Source organism: Siniperca chuatsi, linkage group LG5 (genome assembly GCF_020085105.1).
Source record: "Siniperca chuatsi isolate FFG_IHB_CAS linkage group LG5, ASM2008510v1, whole genome shotgun sequence".
Classification (NCBI taxonomy): Eukaryota; Metazoa; Chordata; class Actinopteri; order Centrarchiformes; family Sinipercidae; genus Siniperca; species Siniperca chuatsi.
Window position 1 is genome coordinate 18682536 of NC_058046.1, and position 23360 is coordinate 18705895.

The following is a 23360-nucleotide window of genomic DNA, read 5'->3' on the forward strand; positions in this document are numbered from 1 at the left end:
AAAAGTAGATTTAAGACTTTTAACCCTAGTAATGAGCATTTGCCATTCATCACATTTTATAAAGTAAATGATAAATAGGCTAAATGACATATTTTAATAATTATTACTTGCAGCCTTAAAAATGATTATCATTGATTGGATCATCAAATAACAATGAATATTGTCTATTGTGGTTTTTTGCTTCAAAGTTACTGTCTCATAATGCATTCAAAATAATCTGAAAGAAATCAAAAGGGTCACTATGGAAGTGTATGTGTTGAATAACATCCACAGATCCAAACTCTCTTGTAATAGGTTGGTTTTTAAAGAGTTCATTTGTTTTTACAAGCCTCCTCAAATCTCTTTGTCCCACTTGTACCATATTATCTTAACCTACTTTCTTAGGGGACTCCAATGACTAAAGTAATTAAGAGTTGCCAACAGAGGGAGCTGGTGCAAAAAGTTCCTACTGTGAACAAACATTGAATAACAAGACAGTCCTCTCACTTCTACTGTATTATGTTGTTCCAGTGGGGAAAATTTCCTTATATATAATTTTAAATGTACAAATAACATCACATCATAGTGTCTGTTTGATGTTTTATTTCAGTCAGCAGTAAAAATCTACAATCATACAAGTACTAAATTCAAATGCTCAACAACAGTATTTTGAACACGTTGCTTATATGAAGAAAATAATAATTACAACCAACACACAGATGCTTGAAATAATGGAACAGCAGTAATACCAGTAATGTGGATCCAGCAATAACCACAAAACAAGATCATCTGGACTGATGGAGAGATAACAAACTGACAATACACTGAGAATGAATCGTGTAACAAACAAAAAATCTTCTGTGTACGATGATTTCTATTTTCAGGCAGGTATTTTCTAAATGTCTTATTCAATCAGTAGTTCTACTTTTTAAGATGCAAAGAAATGGCCCCTGAATACAAGCATACAGCAGGTAACCATGTGCATGCATTCATGTTTTTGAATGTTTCTGAATGAACAACACCAAACTTTGGACTGTTTCTATTCTACTCCATTCCTGTCTCTACCCTGAAGCATCAAGTGCATAACTCAAATATCTGAATCTAATCTAGGGATCAGGCTTCTTCAGCACTTCAACACACTCACTGTCCTGCTCTGCAAAGGCAGACTTCAGGCTTTTTCTTTTTCTGATGCCATCTGTTCTATGTTGTGGCAGTGCTATTTTATCCTGAGAACTAACTACTGTCTCTCATGCTTCCTGAGAGCATTTCCTGTCACTCCTTAACCTGTGGAAGAAAAGGGCAAGTCCTTTTTCATGTCTGCCAATGACCGCCATCATGCTTTGCAACTGCATTAGCCCTTTCAGTCGAGTACAAAGAGAAAAAAATCATCTGGGAAACGATAAACAAATACATTCAGAAGTATCATGCTAAGGCAATTTCCCTTGTCTTTAGTGGGCCTGTTTTACCTCATGTTCCCTCATCCTGTCTCAGAGGAGGATGACTATTTTTGGACACTCACATCTTTGTCACACGTGTGTCTCCAAGATAAAGCAGTCTTTATACATACACGTTTCTTGTCCGCATCTCCCTCGGCACAGCCAGTGGGTCAATACAAAAAAATCAATCACATAATCATCATGTAACCACACACCTCCTATGGAGAGCATCTTCTCCACATGGAAACATACTGAAAAACAAAAGGTTATAAACATTCCCCACATTCAAAACACCATCTCTCTATGAAGAATTGGTTTCATCACACACCATTATAAACACTGACTAGTCAACTTTCATTTGACTAGAGATTCATACTGTTATTTAAGGGGGGGCAGCCCATAACCTTATTTTCTTGGCTATCAAATGTATCAAATATGAATATTAAAGACCTCATGACATTATCAACAGATTCACCTTAATGGTTTCTAGTTGTTAAGACTGTGTCCATGGTGTGTCAGCTTATCTTGTTTGTGCCTCAGATGTATAAAAACCACAGGAAAGGGGACACAAAGCACACAGCATTCAGTTCAAGTGTTTGGAACCAAGAGTGCTCCCATACTCCTTTTAAAACCGAAGTTACTCGGGGAGGCAGAGAGGAGAAACGAAGACGGGAGTGTTTTGGTCCACAAAAACATATCACAGTCCTGTTGGAGGACTACACGCCTACTCATGCTCCGGGGGTACCGGCTTGGTGGCCCATGAGAGGGTCCCTGCCCTCCACGCCCTCCTGGACAGGCGTCGTCTCGTGCTCTGCTGTGATAACGATGGTGTTCTCATCTACCAGCTCACAGGTGGGGTTGGAGAAAGCTGACAGGGGCAGGGTGATTCTCTGCATCTCGCGCTCATACACTCGCTGCTCATGCTGCTTCTTTAAGTCCTGACCCCTAAAGACAAACAGAACAGAGATTCATTATTATGTTGTTACAAATCTCGAGTTAGCCCTCAAAAGTTTCAACCTCCAATAACTGATTATTTTTGGCCACTTTGGGGCAGTGGAAACAATGGCAAACTTGTAAGCACACAGTTAAAGTTGCCTAATGACACATCTAGCAGTTACAAAGCAACATTATCATTATCATGCATTTGGAGTTTCTGACCACATGGCTCCACTAACTCCTGAGGGAAATGTCAGGCTCTTTAGCTGCGAAATCCTCCACTATGTTCACCAGCCAGTCGCTAACTACGTCTGTCTGCTGTTTGGAGCTGGCAGGTAGCACACAGAGGGTTTCTCAGAGATACTGAAAACAGCTGTGGTGGAAAATGATGTTATGAGAGCAGTGAGACTGAACCAAAACAATGACCTGAAAGAAGCTAAAACGCTCTGTAGAGCTGAGGGGAGCTGCAGAATCAGGTGATAATTATCTGCGTGTTCATCAATACGAGTGACTCCTCACAAGTAGTCATGTGATCCAAAGTTAATAAAATAATATTGATTACAGCTGCTTTAATTATTCCTCCAAAGCTATCATGCGAATTAGCAATCAGTGTCAAGTCTTATTTTGCTGTTATTGTAATAAAAATATTACATTATAGTGATGCCTTAAGTAGTCTTGTAGCTGATACTATGTACTGCTTCATTTTTAGGGGCCACCCAAGCTAAATATTCATGATAAGGAGCTTCAGATAACATACTGTATGTAGATAAGAGAGCCTGTTACAAGTGCCTGGTCTGCATCAAACACAAGGGACAGATGGTGAAAGGGAACAGAGAACTGACAAGCTGGGAAGGAGTTTATCTATTCCAAGGCAACACAGTGATGGGAAGCAGCATGAGGCTGCTTTCTACTGATCTGGAGCCAAAACTGGGCAATATACTCTTGGAAAACACTTCCTACCTGTCTGCCTCAGTGCAGCATATTGTGCAACTCTGCTCCACTCAGAAACACTGTATATCACCACCTATTCTTTACACTTATGTGTGTGGTTCATTTTAGTTTAAAGCATATCTGGGGTTTTTCAACCTCTGCTTTTTCACATTTCCCAGAAATGTTTGTGCTTTCTTGCAGAGAATTAGTTGAGAAGATCAACACCACTCTCATGTCTGTACAGTATGTAGCAAGAACCAGCAGCTAGTTAGCTTAGCACAAAGACTGGAAACAGGTAGAAATGGCTAGCTGGGCTCTGTCCTAAGGTAACCTAATCTGCCTATCAGCACCTCTAAAGCTCACTAATTCAAATGTTGTATCTTGTTTGCTTAATTTGTACAAAACCACAGTGTAAAAACCACAACTTGCTATTTTACATGGGGTTACGTGCCAGACTATTTCTTGACCGAGATCAGAAACTTCCTGGAGCTGGTTGCCTGGCTAGCGGTTTCTCCCTGATTCCAGTCTTTGTGATAAGCTAACTGTTGCTGTTTACCGCTACATATTTCACAGACAGATATCAATCTGACAATCTGATATAATATATTTTTAACATAATGAAGCAGTGCATTATTGGGGACATCCAAATGGCATAGAGTCAAAACACTTGCCCATCACTGCAGAACCTCAGGTTTTTCAGGGTGCTAGTTGCAGTGCTTGTGGGTGGGAAGCCTGCTAGGGATCAGTGTCCTTGTCAGTACACTACCTACTCCTACTGATTGGTGGAGAGCCTGTTCAAAATGGGGGTATAGTATGAACCTCTGAGTGCATTACACCTGGACTGGAGAAGTCTAGAGTGAAAAGAGTCATCTTAATATATATCGTAATTGACAGCCACTCCTGGCCAGTGAAGGGGCAGTTGAATTGCAAAGAATATGGGCATGCTTGCCACACAACTATGACATTACGGAAGGTGATGTCACTGTACACTGAGGGCAGGTATAAACCCTCTGACATAATATGCTGCTCCTCCTTATTAATAATCACCTCCTAAAAATAGAAAACAAAGACAGGGGCACTGCTAATCAGATTTGAGTGCCAAAGACAGATTTGTAAGGGCATTTTGTGCAGTGCAAAGGGAAATCAGAGTCCCCTCTTTCATGACATTGGGGCCATCATTTTGCATATTACATAACTGCAGCGAATGTGCAGGCTTCTCTATCCAATCCAACCCCACCTCCACGCTCTCTTCTCTTTTAAGAATTCAAAATAAGAATGCTTAAAATAGATAGCAGGCGTTTAATTTCCTGCCATGCTCCTACTCATGTTCTGTTGTGGTTGCCGTGATTAAGGCATTAAAATGGCTGCATTACATCAAAGTGAAACAATAGAGAGCATCGTTGGGTGAATAACAGCTGATGCCCTAAACTCAAGAGACCATTAACACGCATGCTATCACATGTGTTTAACTAATCATACTGGCATTTCTCTCCTGCGCATCTTAAAGTTATCAACAACACTAACATGTGTCAGTAGAAACAGGAAGACACAAGAAGGCTCTGAAGCATGACATTTAGGCCTCATGTTACAGTAGATGCACACAATGTAATAATGACATCCTGGAAACAAATTAAATGCTTCTTCAAAGAGAGAAAAATAAGTAAATTCTCTACATTGGGTTCATAAAATTCATCTAATACTGAACCAAATGATTGACGTGTGATGTTATTTAGATACTGACCTCTTATAGAAGTAGCCAAACGTGATGCCTACTCCAAGGATGATTATAATCGCCATCATGAGGATGCCAAGGACGTAGCCTGAATAACAAAAGAAGAATGTTAAGAATTGAACATACAAATACATCACAAATCTATTTAGTTCATGTAGCAATGCATAACTTAGAACTAAGATGAATTCAAACTGTAGGTTAGTGTGTACCACCAACATCATACATGTTTTCAGAGTAATAACAACTACAACATACCGAGCGTGCCAAGGTCTTTCTTTTTTTTGGGTCCTGTGCGCACTCGCTGGCTAATTCCCATCACTGGCTGCACAGCAGCAACTTCCCCCGGCTGAAAGCTCTCTGTGGAGGGAGCGGCTCCTGTTGGGTTGAGGAATTCGGCCTCTGCTGGCACAGTAGAGGCTTGTTCTAAAGACACAATAAACAATGCCAGTGTTAAACAACAGTGTTAAATGACTTTTAATTAGAGATGCTCTGAGCTGTGCTACTGTTAGTGTACTGTCAATGGAAGCTAAATCATATCAAAGTAAAATATGTGCATGCGATACAGGTAATATACATTCTTTTTCTGATAAAGAACAGTGACTGGAGTAAGTATAACTTTTCAATTCTCTGGTCCACCTCATTCAGCCACCAAAAGCATTCCTCCTGAGCAGGATACTCCCTCCACACCTGTAACCACTACTAGACAATTTTACTACACAGAGTTGGGCGAAGTGAAGAATATAACAGGCAGACATAACATCATCAGAGATTTTGCAATATTATTTGTACAGTCTCTCCCTTTAATATATCAGGGTGTACTTGGCCATCATCATTGGGCAGGACCACTTTATGGCTGCTTTATTTTTGGATTTTCATATAAAGTACCTTTATTTGTCAGTTGTTGAATTTGCTGAATTAGCCAGAAAGGTTGTGTATGTCAGGTTATTTTGTCCATAAACAGTTTATCAATTGATTTTCCGGAAAATGTACTTCATCACAACACATATCGATATCACAATATAAAATTACATATGCCGTTGTGTTATTAAATTCAAGCACTGCTCTATAAAGCATTAACACGAACAGTTTACCTCTCAGATATCTTTATATTTATATGCATAGTACTTTATTTGATTTATCTTTATCTGTCTTTTAGTGTTTTAGTACTGTTGTTTTATTGTATAGTGTTTGGAGACACTTGTTGTAATAATACACTAAAAATACACTTTGACTTGATGTGACTTGACTACAAGTGCATCATCTGGACTGTGTGGTTTCCAATTACTGCTGGTCCATTAACATTACCACTGATGCAACAACCTCCTCAACAGCAGGAAGAAAGCCCTGACACTGTTCTCACTCTGATTCAGGAAACAGGAAGGTTCAGCTGCACGTCAACATCTGCTCTTTAACTCTTTTTCCTCCATACAAGTTGTTGTTTACAACTCTGCTGGAGTTAAAGGGCATGAAGTCATAAATTGAAGCAGCCAATTAGCTGCTGTCTCCAAGGGAAGGCTGTTTCTCTCTGCCAATGAGCTCAGGTTTGGGCGTGGTCAACGTCTTTCTTGAAACTTTCTGACATGTGACTGCAGGGCTTTGTTTCTGTGTGACTTGGGTTGGCTTCCCAGACAAGAAGGAAACAAAGGGCAAAGTAGACGAGACTTCTCACAGTGGTTTAACCCTGACCTGCTACAAACTTAATACTCTTAAATGGGAAAAAGTGAATTGTCAGGAATCCATCTCTCAACAATGACTTACACTTGGTTTATTTGTGTTAAAACTACGCCAAGAAGAACCTCTGTAAAAACATTTTGGTTGACCCATCAAAAATTTGGCTGTATCCTCTCTCATCAATCTTTTTTGTGTTGTCTAATTAGAACATTTGCATAGCTACAAACATTTCACCTCATTATTTTTCCCTAGCATAGCCCACTTTTTCAAATAATGAGAGCTTTACAGGGAAGAGAGTAATTGCCGGCAGCATCGAGAGAACATAGTCTGAAAACTCTCACAGAGCATTCTGAGAGAAAAGCTGCCATTTCATGGTTGTTTTATTATTAATTTGGAATATGCTATTTATCTTTGACAGGTTGGACTTTTGCAGCTGTTGTTCTGGCTGTTTTTCTCTTGTGCAAATGCCAACTACACTATCCATACAACTCTCGATGATCATTGTTGTGTACAGTGTTTACCTACCTTTGCATGTGTCAATTGCACAGAACTGTCTCTGGACCGTCCCATCTGGACCAGCAATGTAGCACCAAGGCCTCTCAGAGGAGTCTGGGTTTCGGCAGTAATTGTGATCTCCCACACCTACAGGAGGAATGATAAAAACAGCACATATCTGTTACTGATGCCTCATGGGCATATAGACCTGTCTCTGTCTGTCTGTCCTGCTGTGTGGGTAAACCACTGGATTCATGAATCATTAACACGACTTCATCACACGACAATGAACAGGCCACCATGAGCACAAAGGAAGGAAATGGCAGCTACTGCAGAAAAGAAGCCATTTAACACCATAACTAGACAAATCAGTGGCGCAGTAGCTGAAGTGTGGGCTTTAAATATCGTCCCTGTGTTCATTTCTCTGCATGTTTGTAAGATTACCTGCAATCCTGTGTGAAGCTGTATTATTACACTGTATTAACATCTCAACAAGAATGTTTGTTATCCTGTAAGTAAAGTGTTGTTCCTTATCAACATCAGTAACATTTCTGTCTTCAGCAGGAATCCAACAGTCAAAAATAGGAGAGGAATCACAACTTTATCCTTCATTTAATGGGACATTCACTGCTTTCTGCATTAAAAGACACATCAACAGAAGTTGTTTACCTGTCTGTGAATCACGATGGATGTTAACATCATAGTCTCTAGTAGTATTGGTCCAGTTTAGACAGTTCAGACCTGAGGAGGAGCTCTGTTGTTCCCCTCTGTACTCCACACCACTGGATCTCATGCAGTCTGAGAATAACAACAACATAACATGTGAGGACAACACAATACTGTATATGTGCAATCAAAAAGAAGAGAATTATAAATATTATTATGCATGTAATTTGAAAAAAACAGGCTGCACTGTATACAACAAATGATTAATTAAATACAAAAAATATAGTCAATAATGTATAATTTTACCTTTTTGATTTGCATTTGATGCACTGCTCTCCACTATGGCGATGCTCAGGAAAACAACGTGCAAAGAGAAAAACATTTTGCAGAGCTGACAGGCTGAATTCACCGAGAACAAAAAAAACAACAACCACCACCCAAAAATTAAAAACAATATACAAAATGGACGAAGGGCCTGTGCTGAATGTGGTTCAGACACACTGCTCCTACCACTGGAGTTCCAGCCCTTGTTTTTGCAAGAAGAGCTCTGCTTTCTTCGTAAACAGCCTTCAGTGGGAGGAGGAGGAGCTGCCCTTTGCAGTACAAACCTCAAGGTCCTAAAGCCTCACCAGGTTTTCACACAAACACACGCGCGCGCAGGAAAGCAGCTGAAAAATTGTCTGGCAACTTATAATATGCATTCAGCCTTGTGAAACACTTCGTCAAAACAGTCGGCACGGAAAACCAACGAAGTTCGTTCACATTTTAGTTCAAGCTGCAAAAAAAATGATTTTTGGTTACTTCTATAATCCATCCTCAAAGTTTTTATTTTTCCTTTTCCCATAATAATTTCCATGCTTTTTACATTTTCTGTGGTTGCCTATAAATAGCTGCTCTGATTTCCATTTTAAAACACAGGGAGTCATTACTTTCCATTTATAATCCCCATCCAACTGCATCTGGCTCTCAGTGGTTGGTGTATCTGTCCAACCCCAGTCTTCCTGCTTCCCAGGCTTCCTCTCCACCCCATGAGGCCTGTTTTTCTGCTGGCCTTGGTCAGAAGAGGACTCCACAGAGGCTGATAAAGGACAGCTGCCAATAGTATTTGCCTCTATCTGCCTGTGTATACTTGCAGCAGAGAGGCCCTGTGTGTCATTGTTGGCTGACTGGTAAAGAGGGCAGCCAACGTGTGAGTCAGTCAATGTTCACTAAGCCACTTTTCAAATAGATGCTTACCCAGTTTTCAGGCAATTACTAGAGCAAACACACAGCATCTGTCCAGCACTCTCCATCACACTCTGCTCATTCATGGTTACGGGGTGCAGGAGCCTTTCCCAGCATGCTCTGGGTGAAACCAATTTCCACCACAAAAAGAAAGAAAAAAACTGGATGAAATGGTAGTTATGGTAAAAAATAAAAATGCTCATGGTAAGTTTTTGTAGTTTAAAATTATGCGAGTCAAAATTTAGACACACTAGGTCAAAATTATGAGATAAAATGTATTTTATTTATTAAGTTTATTATTGCTAACTTTTCATGTTTTTTTCTTTTCCTGGCATAAATTGACCTCCATAACTACGTAAACTGAGCTGAAGTCGATTGATTAAGTGAAGTCGCTGACGACTAGAGCTGCGCAATTTTTCAACAATTTGATTTGAGACTTTTTGTCAGGAGTGGAAGCAACTGCTAAAATCTGTGATACAGCTGAGAATTATTTTTATATATTCAAAATAAACCATAATACACTAAAAGCCAAATGCTATGTTATCACAGGCTTCACATTGTATAAGGCTCATTATTTACAGTGTCCACTACTTCAAGTGAGCAATGCTTGTAGGGAGTGGTTATTATTATTATTATTATTATTATTATTATATTTCTTTGTAATATGCTTTACTGGAGATTTCCAGTTTTGAAAAATGAAACTAAGTAGCACTGACCATATGGAAGACAAACATTTTTGCAACACCCTCAATAGTTCACTTTATTATATTCAGCATAGCAAAGGTTTAAAAATCAAAATACACCGTTAAACTGACAAAACCCTTCTTTTGAGAAGCATTTCATTCATTAAGATTGTTACTTTAATTCCATTTGAAGAATAAAAAACACTTGACTGATGGTTTTTTAACCTGACAAGCTAGGACCCGCTGGCTACTTGTGATACAACAGTGGAAAAACACTCTTTCATGCTCCAAATGGTGCACACATGTCTGTATGCATGTACACACATACACACACCCAATAAAAGTGGTTGTTCTTACTTGGCCTTGTTTCCTGTTGCCATAGTTAATCATTTAATTAGCAGGACGCAGGCTTACTGAGAGACTCAGCACTCTCAGTAACGATAGCAAACGCTTTTATTAAGCCAGATGGTTATTTTCCAGTTTTATACACACTTTGCCTTCAGGAAATTTCCAACCTTGCTTTTAAACTCACTTTTCAAACTTTGTTTTCAAGGTTGAGGCAGAAGATATAATATTGCACACATTGATCAAGGAGAGTCTGATAGATGAATAAAAAGTAAAATTATTGTGTTTTCATCAGAATTGTGCCTGTTTTCAGGCATATTGACAAGCTGTCAAGAGCTCAAGCCACATTTTTTTTGCCTTTGTCTTGAAGTAGAGCAAAGTTCAAGCATCAATTTGTATTTTAAACAGTCTGTGCTATTATATGATGTTTTTGTCTGGTAACAGCCATACAGTCACCAGCAGTTTCATCAATAAATGCATACTGCAAGTGTCATCAAGTGTGGCACAGTTCAAACTTTGGGAGAATTCTTGATAAGATAATTCAAGGTTTGTCCAAAAATGTTGATGTCAGTTTATCCCTACAACTTTCATGATCTAGCATTAGCTTGTTTGAGAATTTAATCACCTCTGACAATACCGTATCAAAAGGAAATAAAAGTTGTCCATTTAATTAACATGGACAACCATTTCATGTCAGTGTTTGTCTAATACCGAGAGCCGCCCATCTCAAACAAAAGCAGTGGGCTATCTGATGATGTAAGACTGCTTTAGTGTGGTCCGTTGCGGAGCAACTGCCAGCTCTCTATCAGATCCAGTCAATCATCTTCAGCCCTCATGTGGTTGGAAAATGGACACTTATCCAGGCAGAAGGCCTCTAATGGAGCATTAAAACATACACTATATTCCCCTGCTGGGCACAAAGCAGCCCATTTCTCCAGATGCTGTTGCATTACATCACTGCATCAGTCTGAGCACTTGCTGCTGAAACATGGCAAACATACAACTTAGAAGAGAGGAAAGGAGCACTGCTCTGGATGGTGATCAAAAAGACTGACCTGGGGCTATTCTGCTGGCTGTATCTCTGCATAAAAAAGCTTTATTTTAAAAATGAATAAAGCTTCAGAAAATGTAATGTTATAAACTCTTATTTAAAAGCGTTGTAGCAAAAACAGGCCTCTAGAACTTCAGAGGAACAACTACTTTGCTACACCGTCCTCCTCATGTGCACATGGGACCTAATGCCCAGTGGGTCTCTTCTCTGTATAGGTAATATGATGATGGATACAACTGACTGAAGCCACTGAGCTCTTACATAACTTAGTCAGCCTGGTGTACTGCAGCATCAGCAGTTGCAATACTTGTTCAAGACTAAGGCTGCACATTTAGATGGCATAAGCATTCCTGAAATCTCCACAGGTAATTTCATCCCAGGCCTCAACGGCCAAAAGGCTTTGCTCATTGAGTGTACAGAAAAAAGCCCTGCACTCACTGTCATAGTGGCAGCTCTCCAGCCACAGCAGCTGTCACAGCAGAGGGAAAGTGGACACCGTTCTGACTGAGAAGGCTACAAACTTCCTGTAAACTAATGTACAGGGATGAAGGATCACAAAGGTGTCGTACATCATCAGATGTTTTCAACAGCCGGAGGAGAAAGGCAGCCCTGGTGAACAGGCCACACAGGGTGCTGTGATGACGGGGGTCCGTGAGGAGAGCCAGCCAGGCCGGGGTCAAAGTCTCAGCTAGAGAGAGAATATATAATCACCTTATAAAATTTACATAATTCACATAGTCATTTATCAAACACATTCTTATATTCAGACTGACAAGCTAATGTGGTACCTGGCTGCAGCTCTTTGCAGACTGCAAGGCTGTCTATCACCTGTGCAGCACTCGCCTCTGCCCATGCACTCAGGCTTTGTGCCAAAGCAGAGGATTCAGAGTATTTTCCAGCCATCTGCAGCAGGTAAGGCAGCACATGTGCAGACATTACAGAAAGCTCTGCAAACACATTGGCCTCATCCTGCTCATACAGACTGGAACACCTGAATAAGAGAGCAATAACAACAGTTAAGCAACACTCAGTCAAGGCTGCTCTGTTTGTACAAGTGTATTGATTCAGTGAGGTAACATACCCAGTCTCGAAAGCCTCTCTCAGCACAGATCTGAGGTCAGGCGGAGGCAGGTTACACAGCAGCACCTCCAATGTGCCTGGAGTATCCCAGCATTCCTCCAGCAGCAGGTCCAGCAGGAGTGGCAGAGCCTGGTTGACCTGCATAAGGTAGACGCTCCTCTGGCTTTTTCCTCTTCTTGCATGGTGCAGCATGGAGGTAAAACAGGCCGCTTTCATCCTCACCTGCTGGCTTTGGTCCTGCAGCAAGTGCAGACCTGTGTTGATCAACCTCAAAAGAGAAAGATTCAACATTTTTATTTCTGTTAATCCGAGTGTATCATTCTATTGACAACACTATTTGATTTCCTTCATACCTGATCATGATGGCAGGCAGAGTGCTGTGTTCTCTCAGGCTCAGTAGTGGAACTCCACCAACACACAGAGCTTCAGCACACGCCATCCTGAGCACTTCAGGGGCATCTGGGGACCGCTGGCACTCCAAGACGCTACACCAGCGCTGGAACATGGATATCTTTAGACTTGGATTTAGATTTGCACAAAGATAGGAAGAAAGTCAGAGATGCAGGTAGAAGTGTTCCAGTATGTGACTCTATACTGAAGTAAAAAAATAAATAAATGAATAAAAAAAAGGACTATAAAACATGTAAAACCTGGAGTCTGACCACTGGGAAAGCAGCAGACTAGCAGCATACAGAGCCTGGGACAGAAACTCTGGCCCGCCTCGCTGGTCCTCCAGGTCTCCAAGCAATAAATTCAGACACTCAGGCAGAACCTGATCCTCCAGTGGGGCTGACTGAGGAAGATGTGGTAAAGTAGAATCACCTCCGGCCATCACTGCTACCAGGGCTGCGAGGTAGGCTCTGCGGTACTCCACGCTGTGGCTCAACAATGCCTCCCTCAGGTTTGACTGGAGATAGAGAGCAAGAGTATAGTCCTTTGATCTACTTGTCAAATGATCGATGTTCTTTTAAAACCAGCTGTACACCGACTGGCTCTCACTAGGCATCATTCAAAAGATGTAGAATGTATTTCCAACATCACTGCTTATCACAAAAAACAAGAAAAATCTAATACATATGGAATACAATTTTAGATTCTTTTATTTGCTTTTATCACACACTATTGTAAAGAAAGACATTTTTTGAAAATATAAACAACAACAACAACAACAACACGTACAATACTATTTCAGTGGTTTCCATTAGTTCAGTTCTTCAAATAATCTAAACACCTTGTTTAAAATGTATGTTCAGACAGATCCTGTTTTCCTAGTTTAAATGATAATCCCATAACCTGTTGTCTTAGTATTCACTACTTACAACTTACAGTGCCCAGTGGCAGTGTAGTATTTCTAATGGTTTCCTCAACAAAAAATTAACAACTTTACAATCACCATTATTATAATAAAACTAAATCAGAGACATAAAAACAGAGTCCCCTATTAAATAACATAATATGGGTAAACAAGTGCTGTAAAATAAATGACTAGGCCATATGAACAGTAGTCCCTATCTTTGTCTGTAGATATGCAGTGTCACATCTTATCAAGCTTATTTTAAAGAGAGTCAATTAAACACTAAACAGGACATAAGGCTCAACTGGCTGGTCTAGATAATGTAACATGCTGGAGAGTTCATCTAAATGACCTACATGAACAGGAAATAATAAAAGGACAGATATCCTCAGCCTGACTGTACTGAAATCTCCTTGATTACATAATATAATAGCTTATAGACACACCCTGTCTATGTTATGTTGGAGGGAAAAAAGATCTCCAGACAGATTTCAGCCTCAGATGGCATTATATTTAAGCCTATCTTTGCTTCCCCAATTTCCTCACATTGTGCTCTAAGAAGGTCATTATACTGAAAGCTGTTAGACAGGTTTTTGGAAAGGTTGTTTTCTTCAAGCTGAAATCTGGGGAGCAGATCATGTCTCACCTGCAACACCCTCTGGATCACCTGTTTCAAACTGGTCTGCTGCGAACCCTGCCCATCCACCACCCACGTAACCAATGAGAGCCTCAGATCAGGGCTCACTGCAGAGAAGTTGTCCCAGATTTGACATGCCCACTTTAGATCTGCACATAGAAAGTGGATGGCTTGTTGGTGGAGGGATGACAACCCAACCTGTGGAGATGACATAGATAAAGCATTAGAAAAAATATCTGTTAGGGGATCCTGGTAGCCTTGTGATTAGAAGCCCCTGAAAACTTGGCTAAAGGCCCTAAAAATGAATTTTCTTAATCAGCTTCTTATTATGAGGGCTGGGGTCTTACATGAATGCACTATTTTCTGACAAAGTTAGAACAGTTTTGTATGGAGCCCCCGAAGGGTCACGGCCACTTAGAACCAGTGAGAAGAGCACAGACAAAACCGCACAGGCAGAAACTCATGTGAAATAACCTGTTCAAACTTGTTGGCAAAATGTTGGCATGTGTGTCACGCACCTGAAGCTCCTGTTGAGGTGTTTGCAGGTCATGCATGAGTGCGTCACTGAGCTTTGACAGGTAGGTCTCACAACAGAATCTTCTTAGGGAGTGTGCCACCCTGACATAGGCCGCTCTCACTAGGGGGCAGCGTTGAGCTTCAGTCCCCAACCACAGCGAGGCACCTACCCTGCTCAGCACCTCACACAGGTCAGCTGAAGGGGCACTGGGAATAGAAACGCCACGGCATTTCAAAGCCTGAGAGTGTCTGATGAATAAATAAACAGCTGTTTTGAAGTCTCACCTGTCTGTGCAGAGAGCTCTCTCTAGAATAGCTTTGATCTGCAGCAGTTGTCCGTGGAGCCCGTTGTGACAACAGCGCTCCTGTGGACTGGGCAGTTGAGCCGTCAGTTTGATGAGGATGTTCATGTACTCTGAGGGGGGAGTCATGGCAACCAAAGCCTTAGAGGCCATCACTCTCACACTGTAAATAGGACTGGCAGACAGCTGGAGTAAAGGAGGCAGGAAGTCTGACAAAGTTCTGGCAGAGGAAAACCAGAGAAGACATTCACTTGGTCAAATAATATTCAGCATGAAGTTTCATAAGGTAGTTCTAGCTACATATTTACTGTACAGACATAAGAGTGGTATTGATTTTCTTATCTTACTCTTGGCAAGGTAGCAAATAAACTTATTTCCCAAAATGGCAAACTATTCCTTTAACCAGTGGTCCTCAGTCACACATTTTAATTCTAATCAAACACCAAAACAGCTAATTTCTTTGTTAAGCTCCTTCTTCACTGGTAAAGGTGAGCAAATTATTGAATACATAGGCATAACATTTGGTTAGAATAAAAACCTACATACTTTAGGCCTGGATGAAAACCACTGCTATAAAGAATTATAATAGTTAACCTGACCAAACTGTCTAGTGATAAGTGAACAGTAATCACTCTGTTGAGTCTTGGACACCGGGCTGTAGTTGGGCTAACAGAGTGAGGACAGGGTAGAGCGAGGGTTGGAGGTGTAGCTTGGCCTCATTAGATGGACCCTGGAGGTCTTGTGCTGCCCCTCTGAGCTCGCCCAGGAGGAAGGGCTGCAGCGCAGGGTAGTGGAAGAAGAAAGCAAGGGGGGACATGCCATGCTGGGTAGGGCCACCCTCTTCACTGCTGGGCCGCTGGCCGAGCATTCGCGAGCACAGAGAACCTGGAAACAGATTTGAATTACTGTAGTATCAGGGGTAATAATTAGAGTTACACCAAATAGTCGATTAATTGATTATTCAAAAGACAGAAAAGTGTTATTATTTTTCAGCAATTATTCTGATAATCGACTGATCGACCAATCGTTTTTTAAGCAAAAATGCCAAAAATTCACTGGTTCCAGTATTTGCTAGATTTCTTTATCTTCTATGGTAGTAAACTGATTATCTGAATGAATAATAACCAAATATTTAGGTTTTGGTCTGTCAGTCAGACAAAACGTGCCATTTGAATTAGATTCAAAGTTCATCTGGCCAAATACAGACTAAAAGTAAAGCTCTAAATGTGCCCTGTCTTACTGTAAAGTTGCAGAGCTGCATTCCTCATGGCCCAGCAGGGAGAACTAAGCAGAGTGAGTGACAACATGGCAACAGCAGGAGCAAACTGAAGGACAGCTACTCCCAGACCTGAACCACGCACCAGGGCCTGCAGAGTGTGAACCGCACACACCTGTAAGGGAAAGGACAATTATGTGACTGCATCTGTCTTTGTGGTTATAAAGACCAATATCCTCATTCTTGTTGCTGTGTCTGCGAACCTGTGGCAGGTCTAGTGTTTGGTCCCAGTTCTCAGGTAGAGGGGTTTTGGCTGTCTCCAGTAAGGTTTGCATACTGTGGGCTAACAGCGGTCTTGCTTTACTGGCCTCCCCTGCTGACACGACACACAGGATGAGCATAGGCAACCCTGCAGCCCGCCGGGTCACGGATGTAGATCGAGGGGACTGCACAACCTGCAATCCCTAGAAAGAGACAGGAGAAGAATACATCTATAAGCCAGGAGTTCAGCATCTCCATTTATTAATGAAAAATACATTCAAGCATGTATAACCACTCACTTGTTTCAGCATGTGGGCCGGGATATCCCTAAGATCTGGATCATTGCTGTTCAATAGAGAGGCACAGAACTTGGTGAAGCCTATACAGCATCCCTCTACTGCCCCCTGGTGAAGAGATATATGTTTTTCAGAGAAGAACATGAGCATTGTGGTGATTCAGACTTAATGCCTCTAAATGGATTTATAGAACTTACCCAGTGACGGCATTTGAGAAGAATATTCTTGAATATTTTTGATGCTTTCATTAGATCCCCTTTTTTTAGAAGGCACTTGCTGGGTTTGGATTCGGTGAGAATTTTCTCCACCAGTGAACCTAAAAAGACTCCTATTTCCTAATAAGAAAACATGAAAGCAAGTAATGTTGAGAAAAAATACACATGCAGCAAATACGCTAAGCTAAAATGCCAGTCTTTTGCCATCTTCCTAAATGTACATCTGGTTTTACCTTGAGGGAGACCCAGCAGCAGGTGAGAACGAGGCTGTGCTCTTCAGATAGCAGGACACACTCCTCTCCATCCCCTTGGTCTCCTCCAGACGCTTGGGCTATTAGAGAGCTGATGGCGTTTCCCATATCACAAAAAGAAGGGGGGGCATCTAAGACAGAAGAGAGCAATTTACTGTTTGGTGTCATAAATAAATCTGAAATGTTGTGTACTTCATCCCCAAATCAGTATTTTTTCTGTAGATTGCTCCATTACCCTTTTCAGTGGCACAAGCATCCCGGTCTCCATACAGAACACCCAGCAGCAGCAGAGAGATATTCTCTAGCAGGCCCAGCACCAATGTGGTCAGACTGTGGTCAAGTGTGTCATAAACACTGCTGGGTGCCTCAAGCAAACACCTCTGAAGAGCACTTACAACACCTGGAACATAATTCGTGACAGGATTTAAAGAACAGGACAATGTTTTCTAAACATCATTTATGGTAGATGTCAGTGTTGTAGATCTCACCGTGTATGGGCTTGGTCCTGGCAGCAAGCATCATGTCAGCCTTGGCTGTCAGGTAGTGCTCCTCCAGCTCCTTCAACAGGAATTTGAGCATGCAGGAGGCCTTTGGTTTACTTCCACTGCTGACAGTAATGTTGCTGTTCAGCCTGCAGTCCTCATGCTGGTCTTGTGATCTACAGGTAGAACAACAACTGATAACTGCTTATCCTTCGTATCTAAAGCAGGCATAATTCTGTATGTATGTAGTAGGCATGGCTTACTTCTGAAGGAGGACCTTTATCATCAGTGCTCCCATCTGAGCCTCCTGTACCCGAGGACTGCACAGAAGCTGTTTGGTTCGCGTGAGCAGCACTGCAGCGAGATCATCTGGAAAACTGGGTGGGAAAAATCTCAACAACAACCCAGCTGAGAGCTCCCGAATCTGTAAAAGACCAAAAAAAAATCCTTTATCTATTCTAAAATATTCTACCCCCACCTATGAGGCAAGTTAAGGCAGCTCTACCTCATTTGTAGAATCTTCTAAACAGCTGATAAGGACCAGCTGTTTTGTCCTGCAGACGAAATCCCACTGCCCTCTTTGTCTGGCACAGTTAATAAGAGACCTCATATTCGCTGCAAAATTGATTTAATGAAGCTCATTAAAATTCCAAGCCAAAATAATATAAAACTATTATTTACGCATAGAACCAAATACTAGCATCATATAGTAGTATAAAGAATAAATTTGTTTTTGGGGTTTTTTTGGCCTACATTTTGCAATCACTGGTTTTCCCAAACTGACCTGGAGGTTGCCCCTTCTTTTTGTCTGGGCTCCAGGTGTCTGTGCAGGTCTCCAGCACTGCAGACAGCAACAGCAACGCAGTCTTCTTCCTCTGATAACTGTGTCCTGGTGCCAGATAGCTGTATGGAAGTTGACCCAACCATTCAACAAACCCTATATGATATAAAAAAACAGAAAATAGACAAAAGAATGGAAAGATTTACTGAAAAAAGAGAGAACTTTTAAATTACAAACAATGCAACAAAGGCAAATAATATTAGGCTGGATGCCAAGTGGCCTTATTTGTTATCCGTGTCCTGATTCTTGAGACTGTTCCCCTTGACATTAAATATTTTATAATTTTAGTGCAATTTCAATTTGGGTATAGATGATTAAGCCTCCTTGGAGATCTGTTGTTTCATTTTGCTTTAAAGACTCAAATATATATTTGCTAATTGCAGGTTTCTGCAATGTGTGTGTCACTGTAATTAAGTCTTTTTCCACAAAATGTTGGGTATTCCCTGTAGGTAGCCTATCTATTTTTGATCAATGTTAAGAGTCATGTTGGCAAGTAGCATCAGTCTGTGAACAACAGCTGTACCAGAAACTTGTAATTTAGTGAGCATTAGTAAGGAATATAGGAATGTATACCTTCAGTTGAAACATTCAGTATAGACGTATAAAGTTAACCACAAAATATAGTATGATAAATGTTTATCAGTCTGTACAGTAGAACAGTTTATTGTTGTGAATATAAAACAGCAGCTGTCAGTAAATCTCACCTATTCCCTGCTCCAGTATATCCTGTGCCCTCTCTGAATGGGTGGCATCTCCTTTCTTTTTGCCCTTCTGTCCTCTAACATGTGCCAAGCAGCCGTCTCTGATACGAACCAGAAACTTCTTCACTCCAGCCTGAAAATGCTGGCGAAAAGGCGAGGACTCACAGTTTAGGTTCTGAGGAATAAACATCCTCATTATTGACATCTCCTCGGTGATTGGAGTGTCTTTGGTCTTTGGGCTGCAGCAGAGGAGGTTGAGAGCAGCAAGACGGACTTTGTCATCTGCAGATCCGAGAGCTAGCTGGAGGGTTTCAAGGGTTGAGCTCCCCTGCAGAGCCCAGGGAGAGCCTCCAGTCACGGCTCGATAGGAGCTCATAATGCAGGCCCAGGCGTGGAGGTGGCCAGGGGCGAAGGGGTCCAGAGAGGCCAGCAGAGGATGCACAGCAGAGGGGAAGACGTGAAAGGTGCAGGGTAATAAGTGTGTTGAGCTGTTGTTCTGTAGAAGAGTCACATCAGACGTCAGCGCCTCATGAAGCACGGGCCGCCAACGCCTCGCCCACTGATTGGCCAGATCCAGCTCAGGGGGTGAAGCAGACTTTTGTGAGCCATCACACAGCTCTCGCCTCTGCTGCTGGATCAGACACTTGTAAAGCTCTGATCCACATGGCGACAGGTGATTGGTTGACAAGCACTTCAGGAGATGATTGGGTATTTCAGCATATTGATCCAGCACCTGATTGATTAATGAAACATCAAAGTCATCATGACCACTACTGACTACATTATAACATTATTAACACTGTAATAACCGTTAATCCTCACCATATCAGTACCCAGATATGGCAGTAGGGCACAAAGGCGATGATATTTGGCTTTGGCTTCCCAAGGTAGTTTGATTATTCGCTGAAGTAGAGTAAAAAAAAGAGTCTTCTTTGTGTCACAAAACTGCTCACAGTCCATCTCATAGATGTCCAGCAGCAAACAAAAGGCACTGCGCACAAAGTCTGACACACCTTCCACCTGCCAATGCACAGTAAGACAGATATCACTGAGCCATCCTGGCAGTAATATGTCTTTAAATTATTTTAGAAGCTAACAAGCTAATGTTAATAAAGCTAAAACTGTATTGTTTAGTAATGGAACATGGTCAGATTAGAATAATCCAAAGGTTCTTAGCATGCTGTATACTATATACTGCAATATTTAGACTGTTGAGTTTACAAAGTCAAATAATGCCCTTTTACATCAATGTTTTTTTTCAGGTTTTGGAATTGCAATAATATAATTTTGTTAATTTCACTCACTGGGCTTTCTGCATTGGTCCAGATAATGAGAATGAGCTCTTGCTGCAGGTTGCTGTTGTCAGGCAGAAGGCGAACGCCTGTCATCTTCCAGATATCAGCCAGGCATTCTTTAACTTTCTTCAGCCATAGTGTTAATACTGTAACAACATGTCATATTCGAACAGGTGATATTACCATTAAAGCACATAAATAAGCAACCTGGACATTACTCACCTTCGAAGGCAAAGTAGTGACAATCCAGCTTCTCCTCACACAAAGCATAGACCAGAGGAAACAAACCTTTCAGCAGTAAACACATCTGAAAAGAAGGAGATGACGGATTTGGTAATGAAAGCAAGCACAACAAAAGTAAAGCATGTTTTTATATGAGCTTTAACTAGATTTACTTCTGTGGCATCCACGTGTGAACTGAGCATGATGTGAGGTCGACAGCAGGTCAGGAGGCCCCTGCTCACAGCCAGCCTGTCCACTCTGTCCTTCCTTGTAGGGTTGCACTGTACCTGGAGAGCACCAACTGTCAGCAGCCAGGGCTCTGAGAAATAAGGCTATACTGTCAGGAATCTCTAGGCATTCACACTCAGTTGTGGAATTTGTAGTATATAGCTTTTATACTTTTTTGGATCTGGTGCAACAGCAAAAGAAATGGGATACAAAGACTAAATCTCTTTACATTTTACCCACATGGACACATAACTGGGTGAAATTCCAAAATGTGATTTGCTCATGCTATTTGTCCAGCAGTGTTGGTGGTTACCTACCTAAGTGAGAGACCTGTAGCAGACTCCAGGCAGCAGCTTCTCCAGCTCTGCTCTCTGGTGCTGTGTTGATTAGCATGGCCACAGCAGTGCCTGCCAAAAGACGAGTGTCCCTGTTGTAGCACTGCAAGACAGGACACACAGACTGATAGGACGAAACAAAGGTAACGACTGAACAGATGTCTATCTTTTGAATAAGTGACTCTGAACTAATGAATTAATAAGAAACCTGTCCAAGTATAATGTCCATAAGAGCCTGCAGGATCGTCTGCACTGTTGGTCCCCCGTGCTCCTTGTCCCACACTAGAGGAGCAACTTCACTGGACAACAGCTGAAATATTTGCAAACACACCTGCAGAGATCACAGTTCTCTGGTCAGTAACAAAGATTACACAACAAGTCTGTGATGAATGCAATGGACTGATTCATGAAGCACACTGCTCTTCGTGTACCTTGACAGCAATGTAACACAGCGGCCCGTCTCTCAGGGATTCTTGTTTCAATACAACAGGGAATAACTCGGAGACTTTCATCAGCAAAGACAGGTATGACTCCCGCCACACTTCACGACCAACAGTGCTGTCTTCCAGGAACATGCAGGCTAAAAAAGGTTAAAAAAACCCAACAACAATAAGTTGATTAAAAAAAACTTACATATGAAATTAGTGACATATTGGACATCATCTTTAGCCAGCACCAACCTCTCTGCAGATCCTCAAAAGACAATATCTGAAAAGAAGACAAGGTAAAAGTGATCTGCAGTGCCTTTATGCAAATATATGACAAACGCAAGTGAAGTGAGAGCTCTGTACCTGGTCAGATTGGACTATGGTGTGCAAACAGCGATGGGTTTCTCTAAAAACCAATGAGTGGTCCACCTTTGCCAAATGTTGCAACATCTGTCAAGCAAATATGAAGTTTCAATGAGATTCCGTTTTGTTTTAAGCATCGTACAGTGAACAGATACTGTAGGGCTGACCTGGTCCACTTTGCGACAGGCTGTGGAGATGTTGACCATCTGCAGCTGCATGGAGATGAAGAATCTGACAAGGAGCAGGAGATGGCTCTCCTCTAAAACATGAAGCTGTGCCTCTGGAATATGTCTCAGCAACTGGAAAGCCTCCTCTAAACATCGCTCCTTACATCTTTTCACAGTACTCCTGTTCATGCAAGCAAAATTATTCAGTCATTATCACACCCTATTTTTAAAAATGTGACAAATACAGTGTTTAGCAAGTTGTTTTCAAACATGCTGAGATTATAGGTACCAACCTGGAGGATTCAGACAGTTTATCAATAAAGAGCCTGAGTGTTTGGCTAACATTTTCAGGGGCTTGATCCTCGGTGATCACACAGTCTTGCAAACTTGTCATCAGGTCTTCAAACGACAACATTGTTTTATTAACTCCACTGTACAGACTTTTGATATTGTCTGACACATTGGCAGCACGCTGGTACGCTGGTCACGTGACATAACTCTAATTCTACCATTCTTAGACCAGTGGTCATCGTAGAATTACAGCGACATGTTGCCACCTAGAGGCAGGTCTTCAGTTTGTTTTTTCAAATTAAAATGTATTTTATTTGTAAAGTATCAGACACGTCATAAACCACAACACATTCAAGATGCAAGTGTCAGTAAAGTAGAAGGTATTTTAATGCATTTTTAAGTAATTAAATCAGATAATAAAAACATATTAAGAACTTCACATTCTATTAGTGAATACTATCTAGCAGCCATTGTTTAGCCTTTGCTTTACAGGCAGAAGGATTTGACTCCTTAAATAAAAGGAGGTAGCTTATGAATGTGTATGCCTATTATGTGAATCTATAGAGTCACTGGCTCTGGTGTTATGATTATGGATCCCCCCACCTTCTTAAAATAATTGTAAAAGCAGATAGGAGCACTTACATGTAAATTTCTATAAACAATATTTAATTGAATATGACGTGCTCTGTCCTCCATCAGTAACCATTTTTTGTGCGACTTGAAGTTTCTAAATGATGTTCTTTTCACTCAAACCAATGTCAGACTGTAGCTACATGTATCTACCACTCCAG

The 23360-nt window shown here is 41.3% G+C and overlaps 2 protein-coding genes across 4 annotated transcripts; both read right to left on the bottom strand.

The window, feature by feature from the left end:
* Positions 1 to 567: 567 nt before the first annotated feature.
* Positions 568 to 8389, bottom strand: pik3ip1 (phosphoinositide-3-kinase interacting protein 1). The gene is made up of 6 exons (XM_044195494.1): positions 8152 to 8389; positions 7849 to 7977; positions 7210 to 7326; positions 5269 to 5436; positions 5023 to 5101; positions 568 to 2360 (listed from the first exon to the last, which is right to left on the bottom strand). Exons 1-6 carry the CDS (start codon positions 8225 to 8227, stop codon positions 2144 to 2146), a joined length of 786 nt encoding a protein of 261 aa, XP_044051429.1. The 5' UTR covers positions 8228 to 8389; the 3' UTR covers positions 568 to 2143.
* Positions 8390 to 8404: 15 nt separating this feature from the next.
* On the bottom strand, positions 8405 to 22792 carry si:ch211-225b11.4 (thyroid adenoma-associated protein homolog). Of its 3 annotated transcripts, XM_044195491.1 has the most exons (32): positions 22572 to 22792; positions 22279 to 22459; positions 22112 to 22198; positions 22001 to 22028; positions 21752 to 21900; positions 21529 to 21651; positions 21303 to 21423; positions 20931 to 21076; positions 20758 to 20842; positions 20545 to 20681; positions 20063 to 20260; positions 19244 to 19973; positions 18483 to 18635; positions 18204 to 18313; positions 17962 to 18122; positions 17705 to 17874; positions 17452 to 17616; positions 17199 to 17347; positions 16948 to 17085; positions 16754 to 16858; positions 16457 to 16657; positions 16218 to 16368; positions 15610 to 15862; positions 14961 to 15197; positions 14678 to 14882; positions 14169 to 14357; positions 12879 to 13135; positions 12582 to 12746; positions 12230 to 12496; positions 11937 to 12139; positions 11587 to 11836; positions 8405 to 9189 (listed from the first exon to the last, which is right to left on the bottom strand). In XM_044195491.1, exons 1-31 carry the CDS (start codon positions 22691 to 22693, stop codon positions 11589 to 11591), a joined length of 5634 nt encoding a protein of 1877 aa, XP_044051426.1. In that variant the 5' UTR covers positions 22694 to 22792; the 3' UTR covers positions 8405 to 9189; positions 11587 to 11588. The 3 variants fall into 3 exon arrangements, with proteins under 3 accessions (XP_044051426.1, XP_044051427.1, XP_044051425.1); XM_044195492.1 differs by lacking the exon at positions 8405 to 9189 and having other exon boundaries at positions 9803 to 11836; positions 12891 to 13135; XM_044195490.1 differs by lacking the exon at positions 8405 to 9189 and having other exon boundaries at positions 9803 to 11836.
* Between the last annotated feature and the right edge of the window lie 568 nt (positions 22793 to 23360).

Coding starts and splice junctions, on each gene's coding strand:
- pik3ip1 (XM_044195494.1), bottom strand. CDS start 8,227: ATGTTTTTCTCTTTGCACGTTGTTTTCCTGAGCATCGCCATAGTGGAG. Junction 7,978..8,151: donor ATCAAATGCAAATCAAAAAG/GTAAAATTATAC, acceptor TGTTATTCTCAG/ACTGCATGAGATCCAGTGGT. Junction 2,361..5,022: donor TTTGGCTACTTCTATAAGAG/GTCAGTATCTAA, acceptor GTTTGTCTTTAG/GGGTCAGGACTTAAAGAAGC.
- si:ch211-225b11.4 (XM_044195491.1), bottom strand. CDS start 22,693: ATGTTGTCGTTTGAAGACCTGATGACAAGTTTGCAAGACTGTGTGATC. Junction 18,636..19,243: donor TATACTGGAGCAGGGAATAG/GTGAGATTTACT, acceptor TATATCATATAG/GGTTTGTTGAATGGTTGGGT. Junction 12,497..12,581: donor CTGCCTGCCATCATGATCAG/GTATGAAGGAAA, acceptor TTCTCTTTTGAG/GTTGATCAACACAGGTCTGC.